Below are 22,870 nucleotides of genomic sequence, written 5' to 3'. Positions count from 1 at the left end.
GCCTTGGTGCTGCCGCGGCCTGGGGATTCCGGGGGGGGGGGGGGGGTGCTCGCTTTGCTGGACCGCGGTTGACGGCTTCTTTCTTTGGTGGTGGTCCTTATGCATGCCAGATCCATCGCACCAGCATCTACTGAAACTCAAACAGAAGTTGCCTCTCCCTCCCACAGCCCCTTGAATCAGTGGGTGCTGGTGTCTGTGGATCTCACTTTGCTTTATCTATCCTTCCCTCCTTCTTCTCTTTAGTTTTTCCTCTGGTCACTTGAGATCTCAATTTATTGGAAGTTTGAGGTTTCTGGGGTTGGCATAAGACTCCGGTTTTGTAACCACGCAGGAGGGGTCTTGTTGGTGCTGGATTGGATGTACTGGCTTCTATTGATCTCACTCTGCCTTATCGATCCTTCCCTCCTTCCTCTCTTTAGTTTTTCCTCTGGGCTCTTGAGATCTCGCTAAATTTGCTGGAATTTAGAGGCTTCCGGGGTTGGCGTAAGACTTTGATTTTGTAATCATGGGGAAGGCAGGAAGTGTTTGGTCGGTGCTGGATGTCACTTTGATTTACCTTTCTTTTCTCTTTATTTCTTTTTTTTTCTGACCTTTTCTCTGGTCTCCTGACCATTTAAATCTCACGACTCTGGCAAGATTCTGAAGTACCTGGTTAAGGCGAAGGGTAATGGGATATTTATAAGGTTTTAGGTGAATGAATGAGTATAAATTTATAAGTATTTGCACGCACCGCACACGCACGCACGCAAACGCACGCAAACGCACGCACGCAAACGCACGCACGCACGCAAACGCACGCACGCAAACGCACGCACACATACACACACACAAAAAAAAAAAAAAAAAAAAAAAAAAAAAAAAAAAAAAAAAGAAAAGAGCAATGATGACAAGACGTTGAATCGGTAAGACTACCGAATGAACAATTCTGAGCTCTTAAAAAAAAAAAAAAAAAAAAAAAAAAAAAAAAAAAAAAATGAGGCGTGGCAAAACAATCACATGCCAGTGTTGTCATAACAATAATTTCGTAACGGTACAACAATTAGATGGCAGTTGTCAGCTGCGTGTTGCCCACGTGTAGGTAGGACCATAGGATGATCACTGATACTAAAACGTCCAAAACGGAAAATCATTTGATTATTGGTATGTGTGGCATAACAATCACACATTTGTGTCATGACCTCGATCCATTCATGTAGTTTAAAATAAAGTCACAATTCAGAGAGGTGGCAAAACCAGAAAGTAAAAACCTCTCACATTATAGCTTCACAGGTGTTTCTCCTCAACCAGCAGGTAAACAAGCTCACACTCCTGCTCGTTTACCTGCCCAGGTGAGTAGTAGCACCTGCGGCTAACACCAAACCGTGGCAAGGATTTTTTGACTTTCTGGACCTGGTTTTGCCACCTCTGGCCATTTGTGAGCTAAATGCTGTCTATTGATGCTATTTGAAGCAGATCAAAGCTACGTGGCATAACAAGCAGCCCCGTATCAGGTAAACAACCATTTACCTCTGTCAGTCACTAATAATAAAAATGTCAAAAAGGGAAAGTCATGTCATTATTAACTCATTCACTCCCAACCATTTTCACTTAAGTGTTTTCCTGGATTTTGACAGATTTTTCAAGGCCCATGAAATATTATGTTCTATTGCTATAAAAAAAAAAAATGGAACGTACCAAAAGAGAGATTAGAGTCTCTTCTTTTATCAGGGAAAAAAAAAGTATATTCCTATCTGTTTCCGCTGTGCAGCAATTAGCAATAGAACATAGCTAAGTTTCACGTTTTTCATTTACTGCAGTAGAGAGACTGCATTAAAGCCTTCTCTATGCTCTGGCATGAAAAACAACAAAAAACGTATAAATAAGTCTTTGGGACACTTAAAACATTTAAAATATGACGTACTTATACGTTTTTGGGAGCTAATGAGTTAAAAGTATGTGTGGCATAGCAATCACACTTTGGCGTCATGAAACTAATCTACACAGTTTTAAATAAAGTTTACATGCCAGCAGCGAGCTGTGTGGCATAACAATCACACCTTTGCCTCATAATATGTGTGGCATAACAATCACATGCTTGGCTTGTAAATAAAATCCATTTATCCAACTCCAAATGCTAAAAATTACACGACAGTTGTCAGCCAACCTGTCACTTGTGAATGCTTGCGTCATAACAATCCCACACTTGTGGAGCAATCAGTTGCAAGCGTATTTGAACTTGTCAAATTTGAACCTATACACGATACACCGTTAAATAAAACACGAGCATTGAGTTTGCGAAATCATTATGATTCTGTATATGCCCTGAAGGATTGTTATGCCTTTGAAGCGCTTATTAGCCTCCGGCTGTATTTTCTGACGCAAGTGTACTGTAGACTGACATGATAATAAAGTGGAGGAGCAGCAAAAAAGACGTGTGAGCTTCCCGCTAACGACCTCAAACCAAGATTCGACCGAGTTCATTTCAAGTCGACACGTTTTTTTGTTTTTTTGTTTTTTTTTCTCAATTTAACCCAATTCCCAAGGTGCCTTCATAACACGTCTGTGACACACTTTTGTCAAAACAGCCCAAGGATCGAGAACCGCTAAGCCCCGCCCCATATACTGCTGAACCAATGGTGAGTCTGGCTTTTGTTGCCATGACAACCGGGGCAGAGCAGCTTCCAGCAGTTCATACGCGACACTTTATGTTGCATTTTGACACCAAACTCAAAAGCACAAAGATACTTTTGTTAATTTCATTTTAAAATATGACATTTTTTTTAAATATACTAAATCATAGTAAATGTACTCTTAATTTAGATAGTATGTGTATTTTCAATTAAGTTGTGATGCAAAATTTGATGGCTCACGTCTGCATGTATAATTTATTTTAACTTTACTTTTGTATTTTTTATTAAATTAGTGTATCTGTGTGTAATTTTTTTTTAATTAAATCAATGGAAATATAATAAAAATGAAATATATCATTTTAAATAAATATGTAAAGTGCATTTTTTTCATTAAATTCAATTAAAAATATATTTATATTACCGTGAAAAAATTGAATTTTTGACCAAATACAACTCAAATGTTTAAAATCTATTATTTAAAAAAAAAAAAAAGTTATTAGTTTGTATTTTATTGTGACTCAGCATGAAAGTTAAATGACACATTTACAAAAAAATTTTTATAGTATAATATTTTTTTATGAGTAAAAAAAAACGTTAAAATTATTCTTTTAAATACAACCTCGATTTATGCTTGTTTTATTAAATTCAACAATTTTTAATCAGCATTTTGCATAAAACAACTTAAATGTTAAAATGCTTTTTATGTTTTGCTAAATAAAGTAATGCAATTGATCATTGTTAATAATTTTTTGAATTATTTTTTTTTACTATCCTTTGATAGTAGTTTTACTACATTCATTTGAAGATTAAATCAATATTTTAAACAAACTGTATACATATTTTTACGTATGCATTAAATTGAATTTAAAAAATACAATCAAAATTAGCATTCATTTTTATTTAAATGTGCCCCCCCAAAACAAAAGTCCTGTTTATGGATGGTGGGTGTGCACCATCGTCACGTTGGCCCAATGCAGAAAAGGAGGAAAGAAAACGTGAAAAGGGCAAACACTCAATTTACAGCTGAAATGATTTTGCGGCAGGTCGTCGGGTTCAAACGCGAGCCTGAAAAGAAAAGAAAAGAAAAGCGGCGTTTTCTGATTCCAGACGGTCGTCCTGCCCCTCTGGGACACGGACGGACACGCGCTCGGCCGATTACGATGGCGCTATTGAAGAGAAACATTGCTGAAGGTTGAAGGACTCCCACGTCGCACACGTATGACAATCAACACGGACGACGTTTTATTTCCCGACTGGCCTTGGGAAGGAGACCCCGCCCCCATTTTGACATTTCGAGGAAATCACAATGTCCCATCACTGGTGAGTTATATTTTATTTTTTTTAAGAACAAGTCCGCTACTGTGAGGTCCTTGTGGGGCTACCTGGTGAACTGCAGAGGTATCGCAGGGCTGCCTCACCTCATCTCGCCAGCAAGTGTATGCAAAACATGGTCGATCTAACTGACGAGTGCGCCTGTTCCGGCTTTTTCCACCTCTGTATCGCTTTAGCGAGTTGGCTCCCGTCATCTCGCCAGCAAGTGTGTGCGTATCAGCAGGCTGAATCTCGCCGGCGAATGTATGCATGTTCTGGCCAGCATTTGGTTCTCTTCTGTGTCATCTCGCCAGCAAGTGTATGCGTATCTGCAGGCGAAATCTCGCCGGCTATTGTATGCATGTTCTGGCCAGCATTTGGTTGTCTTCTGTGTCATCTCGCCAGCAAGTGTATACTTAGAAGCGGGCTGAATCCCACCATCAAGTGCATGTGTAACAACTGAGCTCACCAGCGGCTGTACGCGTATTCTGGCCTGGTATTCTGCTCTTGCCAGCAAGTGTATGCAAAACACAAGGTCGATCTAACTGACAAGTGTGCCTGTTCCGGGTTTTTACATCTTTGTATCGCTTTAGCGAGTTGGCTCCCGTCATCTCGCCAGCAAGTGTATGCGTATCTGCAGGCGAAATCTCGCCGGCTAATGTATGCATGTTCCGGCCAGGGTTTGGTTCTCTTCTGTGTCACTCTGTCATCTTGCCAGCAATTGTATAACCTAGAAGTGGACTGAATCTCACCAGCAAGTGCATGCAGAACAACTGAGCTTACCAGCAACTGTACGCGCATTCTGGCCAATTGTTTGGCTGTATTCTTTTCTGCGTTGCTTCTTGGGCCGGCTCCCATCATTGACGCCGGCAAGCATATGCGTTTATCCGAAGCTCTTATCTTGCCAGCAAGTGTGTGCATGTCATCTCTCCAGATCTCGCCAGTTCGAGCCAGCATTTGGATGTTTTCTCTTCTGCATTGCTTGGTGCGTTGACTCTCGCCGTTGCGAAAATCCACCACTGCCTAATTTTGCCATATATTTGCTTGAAAGTGGTTGTAGACATTCCCCCAACCGAGATGATCGTGTGGAGAAACTTGCTTGTTCTTTTATAAAATGGGCTGGGGGGGCGGGGCAGTCAAAGAAAAGGTACGTTAGCAGCACACACACAGAGCAGGAAGGAAAATTAGCTTGTCTGTGCACCTCTGGCCATATGTTGACCCCTTTTAGGAGGTCTGATTTACTTCCAGCGCAACACAGTAGCTGGCGGGTTGCCAGGTCGTTGTCCCCCTTCTCCTGTTCATCGGCGCAATTGTCCATTAGCGCTCGTGTCGCTCGTTTGAAACCAATGCAAGTTTTATGACGCGCTAATGATATTTGGAAACACATTAAAAATGTATTCGGACCCCCCCCCCAAACATTGAGCCAGATTTAGTAGCATGTTAGCCTCTTCTGAGTACGGTGGCCCACTGAGGGACAAAATGCAGTTGAACAGGTGCCTCATAGGAGCACAACAAGTCGATAAGGAGTAGAAGGTACATCTATACACTTAAATGTATAGGGAGTACAAATAAAGTCATCAGAAAAAAAATAAACTCAAGGACAGATATAGGTTGGGTGGTTGGTGTAATTGGTTTTGTTTAGCTTGCCACATGACATATGCATTTATTTATTTATTTATTTATTTATTTATTTTTAAGACACAACAGTAAATGTGCACTGATTAAAAGATGGCTTTTTTTTTTTTTTTTTTTTTTTTTTTTTTTAACTGTCCGTTATTTTTCCAGTCCAAATTTATTTATAGAGCATTTTTGAAGCAAAATGTTGAGGGTTGAAACATACACAAGAAAAAAAAAAAGATGGGCATATAAAATGAGCTGTTAAAAAAAACAGCAGTTGGGCAAAAACGATATAAATAAAAGGCAACATCTCAACCTGTGTCAAAAGTCAAAGAGAGGGAAAAAAAGATTGCTTTGGCGCCATCTGGTGGCTTCTTACAGAAGTGAGTTGAGGAACTTCGTTCTGGCAAAAAGTAGTCCTTGATCGCCATCTTGTGTCATCCATTACCAATTACAGTGAAATGGAAACATTTTAGGAGGCCGCGTTGCATCATCACTTGGGAGATTTTCGCTATTTTTGGACCCCCAAATTGCGGGCCCCAAGTTTGAGGAGCGATGCTGATTTTTGAAGAGTTTGAAGATTGAAGAGTTCTCATATTTTTGTGGCACTCAGCTTGACAAGTCACAAGCTCATGAATTGAATTCTCTCCCTCCTTCTGGTAATGGAATAATACTCACTCACGGTCACGTCACAAAAACACAATTTAAATAATTTGTAAAAAATATAAAATATAATGTAATCTATAAATATGTTTTAAAATGACAAAAAAAACACTCATTTTACGACCGAATGTAAAAGGCCGTGGGCAGATTAGATTGACATGGCAACATATACAGGCTGAAATCTGATTGGACAAAGAAAGTAGCATCCACGTTCTATTTCGTCCCTCCCGACCGCCAGGTGGCGGTGCTGTAACCAGCACGGAATTTCGCGCGTTTCGAACGGTTAATTCTTCTGCGAGTGAATTGCACCCTCTGGTGGTCGTGAGGGTTCGTTACAAGATGTCTTAACGTGGCTATCACGTTTTAAACCATGATACTCCTAATTTTAAACCCTACTTTAAAATCTTAACCCACCTTTGAAACACCAATGCTACTTTCAAACCCCAAACCTACTTTAGAATCCGAATTTGAAACCCAAACCCAACTTTAAAAGCACTATTAAAATATTGGAATTGATTTATGGGAGGATGTATCCACCACCATTGTCAGAACGGTCTTCAGTATACAGTTTTGACCTTGAGTGTCTCAAGGAAGCTCTTCAAGACTGTTTACTACCAAGAGTTCAAAGGTCACGTCACGAGATTATGCTGTAATCGCACCACTGTCCCCAGATTGACCGCAGAGTCTGGTGCTGTTTGGTTTTGTGCATCTCAACGGATATAAAGCTCGAAGATGACATTCACTATAATTTTGTATGGGCTGAGTAAAATGACTTCATATTTAGCTGAAAAGATTTACCGGTACTTCCATTGCCCTTTTCCATGACTGGAAGAAACAGAAACAGAAACAGTTTTTTTATATTTATATAATTCAATGTTGTTTTTGTATCTTTATTATTTCATGTTTGTCCTGGGTAACCGTGATGAATATTGCTAAGTTGGGACATGCCGAAAGTTATAACATGACCTGCTATTCAAATATTTGCATTTTGCACAATCTCGGTCTGGTTCAGTTTAAAACGTGTTTTTTATTTCACCAAAACAAATAAAACATTAACCCTGTGGGACATTCGAGGTCAAAGAATGGAAAAAATCGCTTAAAAATTAATCGAATTAGTTGTTTAAAAAATAAAATACAGTGTGCTAATGCACAAAACAAATATGGAGGGTCGACACTCCCGGTCCAAGATGGCGGCCCACTCGGCACGTCGCAGGCTCCGGTGCAGAGGAGGAGAGAAGGGCGGCGCTTATCCAGCCGGAGCGCTGCTATAACAACGCAGTGCGACTGCGTGCGCCTTCCTTCCTCTTCGCTCCGAGTTCCGTCGAGTGTCTAGCGCAAAAGTGATCCGGGCCGGGGGAGAGAGAGAGAGAGAGAGACATGGCTGGATATCTGAAAGTGCTCAGCTCGCTGTCGAGGTCTGCCGCCGCAGCAGCCTTTACCAGAAGCCCCGCGGCGCTCGCCCCGGCTGCCCACTGCCAGACTTTGCAGCAGAGGAACTGTGAGTTGTGCCGACGGAAGAAAGAATGAAAAAAAAAAAAAAAAAAATGGCACGAATTTGTCATGGACTGATTGGGTTTGACGTCAGCCGTTAGTCGCCGGCGGCGGCGCCTGCTTAGCATCCATGCTAGCCGGGCTCACGCGCTGCTGCTCCTCCACATGGATGCGGCTTTTCGCGTTTTTGGTTTAACGACTTAGGCGAAAACGTGTTAAAATATCACAAATAACTTTAATATCAAACGGCCGCAATTGTATGAGTAGCTTCGACTACCACCGTTTTTTTTTGTTTGGTTTTTGTCACCCAAGGGCCAGCGGAGCTCGTCTTTTGTCTTCCCCATTCAAAGTTAGTAGCTCGTCCGCGTGAAAATACGCGCTAAAAGGGAAAAAAAAAAAAACATGTTTGCTGCCCTTAACTTGCCCGCTCACGTTTCTCTTTAAGAAGGCATGACGTAGACAATTGGCATCGTGCAAATGAATGGAACGTTTCGTAAAAAAAAAAAAGACAGTTACTGGCTTTTGAACGCGACCGGCGAGTCAAACTGGTTATTTAAAGTGTCATTCAATCGACAGTCATCCCTGTCAGGGTGCCTTTGGGGGCAAAGTTTCCCCAAGGTCAGCGCCGCAGACGAGGCTCCTCCGTGGTCAGAAATGGCTGCCGGTGACGGTGTCCTACATACTCCTTTTTTTTCTTTTTCTTTTTTCCATCCCTTCTCTTGGCTACCGCAGTTTTGTCACGTTGCAGCGCCCTTGATTGGAACCTGAACGCAAAAAAAAAAATAAGAGTTTAGACAAATATAATGCAAATCGTTTGTTTGCGTGTTGCCTTAATAAAATAAACATGGAGAGTTTAATCCCCATCGGTTTAACCGCACCACAATGCTTCATTGTCACATGATCTGTTGCAGGCTACCCCAAATTAACTGCAAACTGAGACTACCTGCCCCCCCCTTTGTAGCTGCCGATTACACAGTTAAAGGGTCACCTGAAGGACTCGTGGCTGTTTGTGCTAGTTGTAGTATTATATTGCCAATGTAGTATTTGCTAACAGGGCCTGTTTCGTGTATGCTGCTGAGGTGCTCTCTTTCAAATGCATGTAAAAATAAAAAAATAAACGTCAACATGCGTGTTGGGAACTGGCTATAACCTTTTAATGGCTGCAGGTGCGTGCCAGGTGAAAGTGAACTAGGAAGGGCGTTTAAGGTGACCGAGGTCATCCTGACTCTTTTCAAACTTTGGCCTCCATCCCAACCATTGGTGAATTTTGTCGGCGCATCTAGCTGCGATGTATAGATTTGGCGCGACTTGTTCGCAAAACGATACAATCGTGAACGATGCGGTCGGTCGTCTTGTTTATAAATGTTGCACTGCGGGTGGTGCGGCGGAGAAATGCACACGGCGGCTCGCAGGTCCCGCTGGGCCCTTTTTGTGACGTTGGCTCGCCCTTCAGAGCCTGCTGTGTTGATCCATCCACACTTACGTAACATACTCGGCTCAAGTCCCACCTACTCCCCCCCCCCTCTTCTCCTCTGCTAGAGTGGATTTGGTGCTTTGTCAATCCAGGGGGAGAGTTTTTCATTTGTTGTTGTTGTTTTTTTTTAACCCATGATGCACTGCACCAAGCGTAATGCTGATGGGATGATAACGTTGTCACAACTAAACAACTTATTTTTATGCTTGAATGTGACTTCTTTCAGTTTTTTTTTTTATTTACTCTTAACGTCAACGTTTACAGTCATGGCTGCCTGCACGTTTATTTTTGGTCCATCCGCTGAGGTTTGTATCACATGCTGGTTGATGGCCTGGGAAACGGAGCGCGCGGCTGTTTGGACAGGTGTTCCCATGGCTGCAAGTGGGTCAAATGTCTCCGCAGAAGCAGCATCGGTCGGGGTGCATTGCGAAGGGGGGGTAGTGGGCGGGCGTTTATTAGGCGCGAGAAAGTCTCTTGATCTTCCGCTCGAGCGTCCTCTTCTTTGTCCTCTGCTGGCTCAAGAGATTGAGAGCTCGTCCCTGGTTGGAGATGTTGAAAAAGAGATATTTTAGAATCTACATCAACACAGCATACATGGAAAGACCCGTTTCTTTTTTTACCATGCAAATCAAATGAAGCTATGGTGTCCGCAACATTATAGTACATTAAAACAAATCAAAAAGAAGTCAAACGCGACAGTTTTGCCCTCAGGATTCAAAACGCAGACTCTCATACCGGATTTTGGCAAACTCTTTGAGATTTTTTGCTCAGCGAGCATCTAAAGTAGGACTGGAGCGATTGTTAGGGCGCTCGGTTTGGGCCCCGCCAACGTCTGCACTCCCCTGCCCGGCTTTCTCGATTTGGTGCAGCACCTGGCCTCCCCATTTGGGATGATTTCACGCCTTAAAACAAACAAATCTTGTGACAAAGTGCAATTGTGTCAACTGCAAAGCAGAATTAACCGAACTTACTAGAACAGCACATCGCCAACACAAGCTATCAATGTTAGCTAATTCAATATAGCCGACTAAAGCTAGTTGCTACATATTGTCATGCCTACAAGCGGTCAAGGGAAGACACAAAAATTGCTTTATTCAACAGACGATCACAAAACGAACAAATAATTCAGACAACGATCTACAATGGCCACAAGTGACTGACAACAAGCAGACTGGCTAATTGTTAGCTATGAGTTAGCCAGTCTGCCTGGCTAACTGTTAGCCAGTCTGAAGCCAGCTAACAGTTAGTCGGTCTGCCTGGCTAACTGTTGGCTAGGGAAACAGTTAGCTAAACTGTTAGCTAGCTAACTGTTAGCCAGGCATACTGGCTAACTGTTAGCCAAGCTAACAGTTAGTCAGTCTGAAGCCAGCTAACAGTTAGCCAGTCTGCCTGGCTAGCTGTTAGCTTAGCTAGCTAACAGCTACCCAGTTGGCGCCGCTGAATCGAGCTCACGACATCCAAATCTACGTTCTCATTCGCTGACTCCCACGTCACTCGCCATGGCCCGCTACCCCTTTTTTAAAAATCACGTGCCTGGTGCGTGAGGGTGGAAACACGCCCCTAGTGGATGACCGTAACAGCTGAATCTCGCACGTACATTTTTTTGTAATGCAAAATCACTAATTACCTGATTACTGGATTAAAAGTGACGAGCTAATTGGTCGAATAATCAATTCTGCAGCAGCCATGTTGAGGTGTATCGAGCCAGATATTGAAATTGTGTTGTAAGAAAGGATCTGGTGGTTGCTCACCGCTACTACAGTACAAACAAATGATGATGGCTAACGACTAGCATGAACGTGACAATTAATAGATTGGGTTTTATTATACAGTTAAGTAGTTAAGCTTATTTTGACAATTGTTTGAATGTTAAAAATATGAAGTGCTTGTAGTTGTCCAGTTTCGAGGATGACAGCACATTCTATTTTTATTATTTCCTGCGTGAGAGGGAATAAAACCTGCGTTCAATTTTGTAGATTCCACACTTTGATCTTTTTTTTTTTTTTCCTTCTTATGCGAGAGAAGACATTCGATGGAATGCGACACCGCAGCACTTTCCTCTAACAAGATAAGAAGTTTATCTTGTCACCCGCGTCCGAGGATTTGTTAGCCTGTCTGCTGGCAGGATTACGGCCAAACTACACCTGGTGCACTTTCTGCTCGGGCCGCGCAAGAACAGATTTCAGCTTCACTAGAGTCTTTTCCTTGTTTTGTTTGTTTCTTCACAAAGTCGGTGTTGCTGTGGTAAAAATTTCCTGCATTTTCCTCTCCTTTTGTCGCGATGGACAGATGCCGACAAGCGCATCAAAGTGTCCCAGCCGGTGGTGGAGATGGACGGGGACGAGATGACCAGGATCATCTGGGAGTTCATCAAGGAAAAAGTGAGTCTGCCTGCATGCATGCGCTTCTCCCGACTCGGCTTTTATTTTTAAACCAGACTGACACGTGGAGTAGGCGGGGAGATTGCGTCCAGCGTGTGGGCTGGGGTGGGGCTTGAGTGGGTGATTCATTCAGAAACGTTGCCGGTTGCCGGGGAGACGGCAGATGGCGCATGAGCTCCGTGTGATACATTTTCCTTCCATGGCCACAAACAAGAATCACTGCAAATAAACATTGGTTGTTGCGGAAGTGTATTGCATTCACTTGGGGGAAGAAAAAAAAACTCCTGTTTTTCTGACTTTTTTTTTTTTTTTTTTTTTTTTTTTTCCTGTTTTTCTGAATATTTTTTTTTTCTGTTTTACTGATTTTTTTTTTCTGTCAAAAAAATTCAGAAAACTGGAAAAATTATTCAGAAAAACAGGAGGAAAATGAACTCACAAAAAAAGGAGAGAGAAAATATACAGAAAAACAGAAAAAAAAATATTCCAAAAAAATAGAGCACCAACTTCTGTTTTTCAGAAGCTGGTGCTATGTTTTTTGGAATATTTGTTTTGTTTGTTTGTTTGTTTGTTTTTTTTGTTTGTTTTTTGAGTAATGCTTTTTGGAATATTTTTTCCTGTTTTTCTGAGTATTTTTTCCTCCTTTTTTTCTCCTTTTCTGAATAATTTTTCCCTGTTTTTCTGAATATTTTTTTAAATATTCAGTAAAACAGAGAGAAATATGTAAAAAAAAAAAAAAGAAAGAAAAGATACTCAAAAAAAACCAAAGCTCCCCAAAAGAATTAGTCAGAAAAAACAGGATTTTTTTCTTTTTTTTTCCCCCCAGTAAAATATAAAGAAATATATTAGAATAAAAAATAAAAAAAAAACTAGGAAAAAAAATTACTAAAAAAAAACAAAGCTCCCCAAAAGAATTAGTCAGAAAAAACAGGATTTTTTTCTCTTTTTTTTTCCCCAGTAAAATATAAAGAATTATATTAGAATTTAAAAAATAAAATAAAAATAAAAAACCTAGGAAAAAAAATGACTCAAAAAAAACAAAGCTCCCCCCCAAAAATTAATCAGGAATCCCCACTTCCGTAGGATTATATTTTTACCCTATATGTATAGCCCAAAACGTTATTTATTTATTTATTTAATCGGTGCGTCTGCAGCTCATCCTGTCCAACGTCGCGGTGGAGCTGAAGTACTTTGACCTGGGGCTGCCTTACCGCGACCAGACGGACGACCAGGTGACCATCGACTCGGCGCTGGCCACCAAGAAGTACAGCGTGGCGGTCAAATGCGCCACCATCACGCCCGACGAAGCCAGAGTGGAAGGTTTGCGATAAGGGCCGGCTCAAAGTGCACGTCTAACCATTTTTATTGACTGCTTGTCAAAAAAAAAAAAATGGAGAACGAGGAAATACGTTTTTCCACGTCGACGCCGGCAGGGGTTGATGTGGTTCACAATTTACCTTGCAGCAAAATTGGATGCGTTCAGAAATGTTCACCAAAGTGTTGCTAAGGTTTGAATTTGCTGTTCACACAACCAATTTCAAGTAGTGTCCGCCACAAAAAAAAATAAAATAAAAATAAAGGCCTCACCTTAAAGGCCAACTTACTTTTTCCTCCCCACCCTTCATGAGAAGAATAGTTTTAATTACCTCCTGATGACGTGTAATGTTTTGTGGCGGATTCCTTTGTGACAGCACATAAGGTGCTGCTTGTGAAGATGAACTTTGTTGCCGCAGCAAAACTTGCTCAACTTTGACCCCAAAAGAGTTGAGCAAAACCAGACGGTGCTCAAATCACCTTTTCCGGTCATTCAAATGAATGGAAAGGCTCTTTCCATCTACCACTCGGAACTCAAATATTTGTGGAAGCCTTTTTAAAAAAAAAATTTTTTATTTTTTTTTTATTTTTTTTACACATTAGAATGAGAATCCGCCAGCGGATTTTTTTTTTTTTTTTTTCTCCACTGTCAGAAACCGCCCGTGTGGAATTTTTTTTAATTATTTTTTTTTAACACGTTCAAAACGAGGATCCGCCAGTGGGGGGGGGATCAGACTTCCATGCAGCAATAATAAAATAAAAAAGTTGAGTAAGGTCTTAGGGGTGAGAACCTCTGGGTACCGAAACGATTTGCGATAAAAGCCTTACGATAATGATTGTCTCACGATATGATGATACAGCAATTATCGATGTATTGGTCGGGTAATAAATCCACAATAATCTACGATAAAACTACTCAAGACATAAACTGTTTTTGTTGTTGTTGTTTTTTTCAATAAGAAAATTTCTTTTTGTATCATCACTGAAACACAATATTAAAACAGATGTCTTCTTCACAGTGAGTACTTTAGTGTATTACTTTTTTAAACAAATACAAATGAACAAATTAATCTCTTTCTTAAACACAATTGTCATGCAATGTCAGTCAGTTACATAGTCAATTGTTTCATTTTGTAAACTGTGGCAATTTTTTTGTGCAACATTGGAAAAAAAAAAGTAAAATGACTTACTATTAATATTCCGCAGAAATTGTGTGCTTCAAGAAGTCGAAACATAAAATATGTTTTAAAATGTTAAAATTGAAGGTACAGTGATACCTCGGCTGACGAACGCTTCAGCTCACGAACTTTTCGCCTCACGAACATTAAATTCGCGAGAATTTAGTCTCTGCTGACGAACTAGTTTTCAGCGGTCGAACGGCACCACGGTGGCGGCCACGAGAAGCTGACGCACGCTCACGCCGTCCCAGTTCGTCACCCCCTTTCTTTTAGTGCGGACGCGGTTTGTGTCTGATAGACATTTTGAGTGTACTTTTGCTATTATGGGAGCGAAAAAGACCCCACCACAGGTTAGTGTTAAGCCGAATGCTTACCAGCGAGGGACGGCGATTCGGCGGCGCGTTTGCATTGTAGTCAATGGAGTTGGCGGCACTAAAAAAAAAGCGAAAGTGCCATCACGTACCTCAAAAAAGGAGAAAATCGTGCCACGGCTGTTTAGTCCCAGGAAAGAGGTGAAAGTAGTTGGCGGTGCTCACTTTTTGTTGACTCGCTAAAGTGCTCCACTTCCTTGTTCACCAAGGGACACGCCCCCTCCGCTCTGGTGAGCACGAAAGTGCGAATGAGCGACAACCGTTCCATAAACACTCGACGCGGTGAAACGCTCGCGAATGAAGTAAGTCTACCATTGCTACTATCCTTAAGAACTACCATCACAAAGTAAAATAAAACGACTATTATACAGTACAATTTATTTCTTTAATTACAATACAATAGCACATTTATTATACATAAAATAAGGTATATTTTTGTGTAGTTTTAAGGCTTATTTAGTAGAAAATTATGTTTTATAGGGACCTGGGAACGGATTATTCTCATTTTAATGGTTTCTTATGGGAAATAAATGTTTGGAAGACAAACTTTTCGGCTTACACACTCTTTCTGGGAACCAATTAAGTTGGTGAGCCGAGGTATCACTGTATAATACCAATTTTTCATACAAACGTATGCAAAAGTGAGTCAGTTGCTGGACAGACAAATGTCTTCCACAAGTAAAAGTAAGCCGATGATGATTGCGTCCATTTCCCCGCCTCTCTAATGAGGCTGTCCCCCTAGTGGCCTGCCAAGTAATTGCGCAATAAGTTCTGAACAATGGAGCCGTTATCGTGGCTGTATTTTACCATTATTTTATACCATTTGTAAACATGTTTTAGTCTTGACGATTATGGTTTGTACAAATTTAGGTTTTATTTTTTTTTGAATGTGAATGTCCAGAGTTCAACCTGAAGAAGATGTGGAAGAGCCCGAACGGCACCATCCGGAACATCCTGGGCGGCACGGTGTTCCGCGAGCCCATCATCTGCAAGAACATTCCCAGGCTGGTTCCCGGCTGGACGCAGCCCATCACCATCGGCAGGCACGCGTTCGGCGACCAGGTGGCGAACCCGACGGCGACCGTCGCGCTCACCCGTCGCGCCGATCCTTACAAAAAAAAAAAACACATTTTCTTCTTCTTCTTCTTCTTCCTCCTTTCCAGTACAGAGCCACCGACTTCGTCGTGGACCGTCCGGGCAAATTCAAGATCATCTTCTCGCCGGCCGACGGCAGCGCGGCCAAGGAGTGGGAAGTGTACGACTTCCCCGCCGGCGGCTGCGGAATGGGCATGTACAACACGGACGAGGTGAGCCCGCGTCGGACGAGAACGGAAGATGTTACTTTCGATGATCGTGCGACTAATCCCTTAAGCCTCATTTTAACTCATTTGCTCCCAATAACGTGTAAATACGTTTTTTTTCATGTTTTAAGTCTCCCAAAGACGTATTTATACGTTTATTTTTTATTTTTAAATGCTAGAGCAGGGGTGTCAAACATACGGCACGCGGGCCGGATCAGGCCCGCAAAGGGGTTTAATCCGGCCCGCGAGATGATTTCGTAAAGTTAAAAAAATAAAAAAATAATAATTGTAATGTCAAACTAATTAATTAGCTGGCCACAATCAAAATATATAAAATTTGTAATTTCACAAGGAGTCCTCAGATGAGCAGTCCAAGTTGAACGGGGGAATTGTCCCGGATGTAATTATTTTACACACAACTTAAAGTTACAGTTTGTATTATTATTATTATTATTATTATTATTATTATCTATCCATCCATTTTCTTGACCGCTTATTCCTCACAAGGGTCGCGGGTATTATTATTATTATTACTTTAAATCATATACCGACATAAACGTGTTAAATACGAAACAAAATTCAATAACTGGTAACACAAACAGACATGACAAGTATTAGCGTTATTGTAACGTCATTAATTGCGACACGCAAAGCATTCTGGGAACAATATACATGCAAAACAGGAACGTATACCGGCAAAGTGTTCCCTAGTTCCATTTGCATTTGTGTTATTTTTCGGAACAACACGATTACAGTTGAGCTCCGTAATTTAGGGCTGGTCCACAAATCTGCGTATAAATGACGACAATTGTTTTTAAGTTATATGCCGTTATTTTACCTATGCGGCCCACTTGGTAATATATTTTCCTCCATGCGGCCCCTGAGCTAACATGAGTTTGACACTCCTGTGCTCGAGCATACAGAAGACTTTGATGCAGCCTCTCAACTGCAAAGAACAGTTGCAGAAATGGTAGTTATTACACAAACGGCCAGCAGGTGGCAGCAGAGTATAAGAGATCAACCAGAGCTATGTAGAAAAAAAAGCTCAATTACTTACAATTTTAAATAGATTTGTGAAAACTGATGAAACTTAGCTCTCTTCTAATGCTAATTGCTGCAAAACGTAAACAGAGAGAAACATACTTTTTTTCCCTGATGAAAGAAGAGACTTTAATCTTTCTTTTGATAGGTTCCATGTTTTTATAGCAATAGAAGACAATATTCTGTGGGCCTTGCAAAATCAGTCCAAATCCAGTAAAACAGCCGGGAGCGAACGGGATTGCGAAATGTGAAAATGGCGGCGAGTGAAAGAGTTAATGGCTGCTTTTGCATACAAGCTAGCAAGTGGTCGCTAGTCTGCTCGCGGCAAACGCTCCTGCTTCCGTTTCCTTCACTTTCTCTTTGGTTTAACGACATCCGAGGTCAGGCGAGATCACTTTGAAGCTGTCAGGGGGGCGGGGAAGGCTGTTAACCTCTTGAACTAATTGCTTCTTCTTCTTTTTTTATCTTTCTTTTTTCCTGGCCAGTCCATAACAGGCTTTGCGCACAGCTGCTTCCAGTACGCCATTAACAAGAAGTGGCCGCTATACATGAGCACAAAGAACACCATTCTCAAAGCGTACGACGGCAGATTCAAAGACATCTTCGAGGACATCTTTCAGAAGTGAGTAGAGGAGGCGTGACGATGCATCGATATCGCGATGCTTTTGTCTCCCGATGGATTACACAATACGTCTACGCAAGTATCGCGATATTTGTAGTTGATATTCATCCACTATAACGGACTCCATTGTTCATGACTTATTGAGCAATTACTTGGCGGGCCACTAGGGGGAGCGCCTCATAAGAGTGGTGAGGAAATGGACGCAAGTCTTCAGGCGAAGAAGACTCATCAACTTACTTTTACTTGTGGAAGACATTTGTCTACGTTTCTATGAAAAATGTGTATTATATCTTCACTTTTAACATTTTAAACCATTTTTTATGCTTCAACTTTTTGAAGCACACAATTTGAGGAATATTAATTTAATATTTAAAGGGATACTTCACTTATTTAGCCCATTATAGCAATAAAAAGCTAATATTTCGTCTAATTAATTTGATAATTTTATTTTTCGCGTACAATTAGTACCTTTTAAAAACAAATTTTGTAACTTGCCGTCGACTGAAAATGACATCACAAGGGCTCAGGTAACCAATCACAGCTCACTTGTGAATGTCACATGACCAAACCTAGAAAACAGGCGAGCTGTGATTGGTTATTCGAGCCCTTTGTGATGTCATTTTCAGTCGACGGCAAGTTACAAAATGCGTTTTTAAAGGTACTAATTGTACATGAAACATAAAGAAAATGTCAAATTTATTATAGGCAAAATATTCACGTTTGACTGCCAAAAAATGGCTAAATAAGTAAAGTATCCCTTTTTAAGTCATTTTATTTATTTACTTTTGCAATGTTACACACACAAAAAAATTGTCTCAGTTTACAAAAAGAACCGATTTTCTCATTGTAAAAAACATCGTCAACCAAACAGTGTTTTAAGAGATTATCAGTTGACTCCAGATTTCGTGTTTTTATTTGATGATGTGTGATTCCGGTCAAGTTTTGTGCCGTTTCAAATCTTGGGAACATTTGAGACGAGATTCCACTGTACTGCGTTTGTATTGTTTTGATCTGTTTCAGGAAAATAACAAGTTCTCCTTCTTGTGGTTTTTTTTTTTTTTTTTTTTTTTTGTTCCCCAAAAGGCACTACAAGCCCGAGTTTGACAAGCTGAAGATCTGGTACGAGCACAGGCTGATCGACGACATGGTCGCTCAAGTGCTGAAGTCGTCGGGAGCCTTCGTGTGGGCGTGCAAGAACTACGACGGGGACGTTCAGTCCGACATCCTCGCGCAAGGTCGAAATGATGACTACCATTTTTATTTTAGTTTTTGTTTTTGCTTCCACGCCGCTTTCGTCTGACTAAAGATGTGGTTCTTGTGCTCTTTTTTTCAGGTTTCGGTTCTCTGGGGCTGATGACGTCCGTGCTGGTGTGCCCTGACGGCAAAACGATCGAGGCGGAGGCCGCCCACGGCACCGTCACCAGGCACTACCGCGAGCACCAGAAGGTTGCTTCCAGTTTTCAGTTTCAACAGCCCTTTCCATTCGCTATTGTGGAGTTACACTGCCACCGTGTGGCCAATCGATGCTCAGTTTTTTTTTAAACACCAGTTATAGTACAGTGATAACTTAATTTATGAAATTGATTCACACCACTTGTCTTTCAAATCAGCTTTTAGCCTTGAAATTAATAATCCATTCCATCCACCAAATTGTTTTTTTGTAATGAATTTTAAATATGAAAAATAGTTAATAGAGAAACTATTTTTTTTTTCATAATTGACATTTTTTTCACTCTTCCCTCAATCCTCACTGAACTATTCACTTAATTGATTAATTTGTTAATTAATTAATTTATTTATTTATTTTGCCACCATTTTTCAGCAGTTTGTCCATCTTTTCATGGACATACTTTGGCCGCCCTTTTGTTGACCGATTTCCGTTACATGATATCTTGCGATGTATTTTGGTGAAAATACTTGCAAACTGCGAACTTTGGTTGCTAGGCAACCATGAACTGATGGATGCCGGATGTTGTGAAGTTTGCTGCCGCCATTTTGTGTTACCTTAAAGGGTTAACTTGACTCAATGAGCCAGTTTCAGCAGTAAAAAGTTCACATTTTGTCTTTAATTAATTTATTTATTTGTACAATTAATACCTTTTTTAAAAAGTAATTTTTCTACTTGCTGTCGACTGATGATGACATCACCTGTGCTGAGGAAGTAGATAACGACCAATTATGGCTCAGTTTACCTACCAAACCCCGAAAAAAAACAAACAGGTGAGCCATGATTGGCTGTTGCCTACTTCACTTCCTCAGCACAGGTGATGTCATCATCAGTCGACAGCAAGTAGAAAAATGACTTTTTAAAAGGTACTAATTGTACATGAAAAATAATCAACAGATGGTAACGACCAAATCATGTCTCGGTTTACTGACCAAACCCCCCCAAAAAAAACTATTTGCCTACTTCCTCAGCACAGGTGATGTCATCATCAGTCGACAGCAAGTAGAAAAATGACTTTTTAAAAGGTATGAATTGCACATGAAAAATAATGAAGTTATCAAATTCATTCTGGACAAAATATGAACTTTTCACTGCTGAAAATTGTTCAATGAGGCAAGTGCCCCTTTTAAGCTCACTTGTTCGACAAATTTTGCTCTGACACGAAGCAAAAAAAATGACTTATTGGCTGCTCATAACTTGGAAAAATCACTTAATGTGGGTCACTTGTAGCGAAGGCGCGACTGTACATCGGCTAAGACGCGTGCGAGTCGATCCAAAGTCTCCATGGTGTCGTCCATGTTGCCTCCAGGGAAGGCCGACGAGCACCAACCCCATCGCCAGCATCTTCGCCTGGACCCGAGGCCTGGAGCACCGCGGCAAACTCGACGGAAACCCCGACCTCATCAAGTAAAGCGTGATCAACGTCTTAAAACGTTTCGACGCACCCGGATGAAGACGTCGTCGTCGTCATCTTTTTTTTTTTTTTTTTGTGGGAAATGATCAGGTTCTCGCAGACTCTGGAGCGTGTGTGCGTGGAGACGGTGGAGAGCGGCACCATGACGAAGGATCTCGCCGGCTGCATCCACGGCCTGTCCAAGTACGTTCCGCTCACTGAGTATTTGGTGGCAGTCGTTACCAGAACACTTGAAAATTTAAAAGAAAAAAATTTTTAAATTTTTTTTTTAAACAAATTTTTAATAATAATTTTAACAAAAACATCCCAGTAATTTTGGGGGCTGCCATCAGAAGTGCACAAAATAATAAAAAATAAATAAATAAATAAAACGTTTTGTTTGGCATTGCTTACCGCTGATCGATTTTGTTGCTTTGTAGACCTGAAAAAAATAAATAAAAAAAATAAAATAATAATAATAAAAAATGAAAACCCTGATCATTTTCTCCCGATACAATCAGCTGATCATGTGTATATTGGACAACACGTTTTAGACCGTTTTTGGCACTGAACGAGTTAATAACGTGTGCAAATAAAAAATTTATGCTGTTATCTGATGTGACCGGAGCAATGAAATCCAGTACTTTTATTCTTAACCACTTTTAAGTGAATCTTGACTCGATGAGCTATTTTATTGCATCGTCTCATCTTCACTAAGCTTTTACTGTATTTCTCCTCGATAAAGTTTGGGAACGTTATGCGAATGGAGCCATAATATTGAAGTAAAATGACTGGTTTGGACTCTCTGGCTGGTCAATCAAATTTATGGAACATAAAACATCAACGTTGGTATCAGCAGCTCATTTTGCTGGAGCAGGTGTCTCCGTTATGCCATGCGCTCGTCAGACCGCAAGGTCATGTGATCAAGTCGAGGAGGTAAGAAGGAAAATGTCTTAATCAGCATAAATTTCTATTAAATTGATTTTTTTTTTTTTTTTTGGTGGCTTAGTGCTGCATTTTTGTCGTGTCGGAGGATGAATCCAAAATGATTGTTTTTATTTATTTTAAACAATTTTCTAGTTCACTGAACTGTTTTCAAACAAGTTTCACAAGATCGAGTAGCTACAGAGACAAAAATCACGCCACAGCTACTAGCAGACCAGAAATATAAATATATATATCTTTTACTAAATTCACAAAATGAACCATTTTAATCGAATCATCATCATCATCATCATTAGGGGTGGGAACCTCTGGGTGCCTTACAATGCGATTCAAGGCTCACAATAACGATATGACGATACCAAGATTATCGATATATTTATTGCTCAGGTAATAAATTCATGATAATGTATGATAAAATTAATCATTAAAAAAATATAATAATAATAATAATAATAATAATAATAAATAAGTGCCAATAAATAATCCAAATAATAATAAATTAATAATAATACAATTAAAATAAAATAAAAAATCATATAATAAAAATAGTATAAATGTATGTAAATATAAATACATAATAATAAATAAGCTCATGAGTCTTCTTTGCCTGAAGACTTCCGTCTATTTCCCCGCCACTTATGAGGAGCTCCCCCTAGTGGCCCGCCAAGCAATTGCTCAATAAGACATGAACAAAGAACACAAATTCTTCCTCCTGTTGGCGCATTTGAACGTGTGTTTCGTTTGCCGTCTCCCCCCCGACAGCGTCAAGCTGAACGAGCACTACGTCAACACCACGGACTTCCTCGACGCCATCAAGACAAATTTGGATAAAGCTCTGGGCAAATGAAGGATTTGGAAGACGAGACTCAAGCTAACACGGAAGATGGCGGCGTTGTCACTCTTCAGTTTTTGTACCTCATTTTTAACTTAAAGGTCAAATCAATTCACAGATATTTTCATCTGAAGGACGAGCGTTTGTGTTCTAGAAGTATTTGTTGTATTATTTTCGGGGTTATTACACGGTCGAGAGTTGCACTTAATGCCTCCCTAACATCTGTCCATTGTCTTGCGAGGTTTTATTTTTTTGTAATGTGAAGTACTGTATTCAATACTGTGTAATGCCTGGGGCAAGACTGCAGATTATTTGCCAATAAACCCCTTTGTTTGACCCACACTACACTTTGTCAGCTCTTGGAAAATCTAAACGCATCATTGTACATAAAAGCACTGGTGCCTTGCGATAGAAGTTTACAGCGTTTCAAAACTATACAATAAAAAAAACAAAACAGCAGCACTCTCTATGATATAGCACCTTCTACAACACATGGTAGGAATAGAATTAAATGTAGCTTTGTAAAATGGATGGCTGGATTAAACAGGTTGTGCATCATTGCAATTGTGCACCTTCTTGGTGTACTTGCCTTGTCCATGTGGGGGCAGTATAATACAATTGTACTGCATGGAGACGGTGTCGGTATCAGACGTGATCCGGGTCGCCATACGAACACGTCCCGCTACAGGATTGGCTGGAAATGATCCAGTTGACGTCAAACATTGGAAAGAAAATATTAAAGATGTCATTTAAATAACACAATGTACGGACTGAAGTTGTAAAAACGTAAATAAACCCAAGAATATCAACGTAAAAGATATTAAATGAATAATAAAAGATTGACTAAATGATAAATACATAAAATAATTGTCTCAGATGTGAC

The 22,870-nt window shown here is 40.5% G+C and overlaps 1 protein-coding gene across 1 annotated transcript; it reads left to right on the top strand.

The window, feature by feature from the left end:
* The first annotated feature begins 7,461 nt into the window (after positions 1–7,461).
* Positions 7,462–22,329, top strand: idh2 (isocitrate dehydrogenase (NADP(+)) 2). Its single transcript, XM_077517644.1, has 11 exons — positions 7,462–7,698; positions 11,455–11,546; positions 12,698–12,863; positions 15,308–15,468; positions 15,570–15,713; positions 17,234–17,370; positions 18,454–18,605; positions 18,704–18,816; positions 20,127–20,224; positions 20,322–20,414; positions 21,918–22,329. Exons 1-11 carry the CDS (start codon positions 7,578–7,580, stop codon positions 22,000–22,002), a joined length of 1,362 nt encoding a protein of 453 aa, XP_077373770.1. The 5' UTR covers positions 7,462–7,577; the 3' UTR covers positions 22,003–22,329.
* Positions 22,330–22,870: the final 541 nt, after the last annotated feature.

This window comes from Festucalex cinctus, chromosome 3, assembly GCF_051991245.1.
Source record: "Festucalex cinctus isolate MCC-2025b chromosome 3, RoL_Fcin_1.0, whole genome shotgun sequence".
Classification (NCBI taxonomy): Eukaryota; Metazoa; Chordata; class Actinopteri; order Syngnathiformes; family Syngnathidae; genus Festucalex; species Festucalex cinctus.
This window is presented reverse-complemented; position numbering and strand designations above follow the sequence as displayed.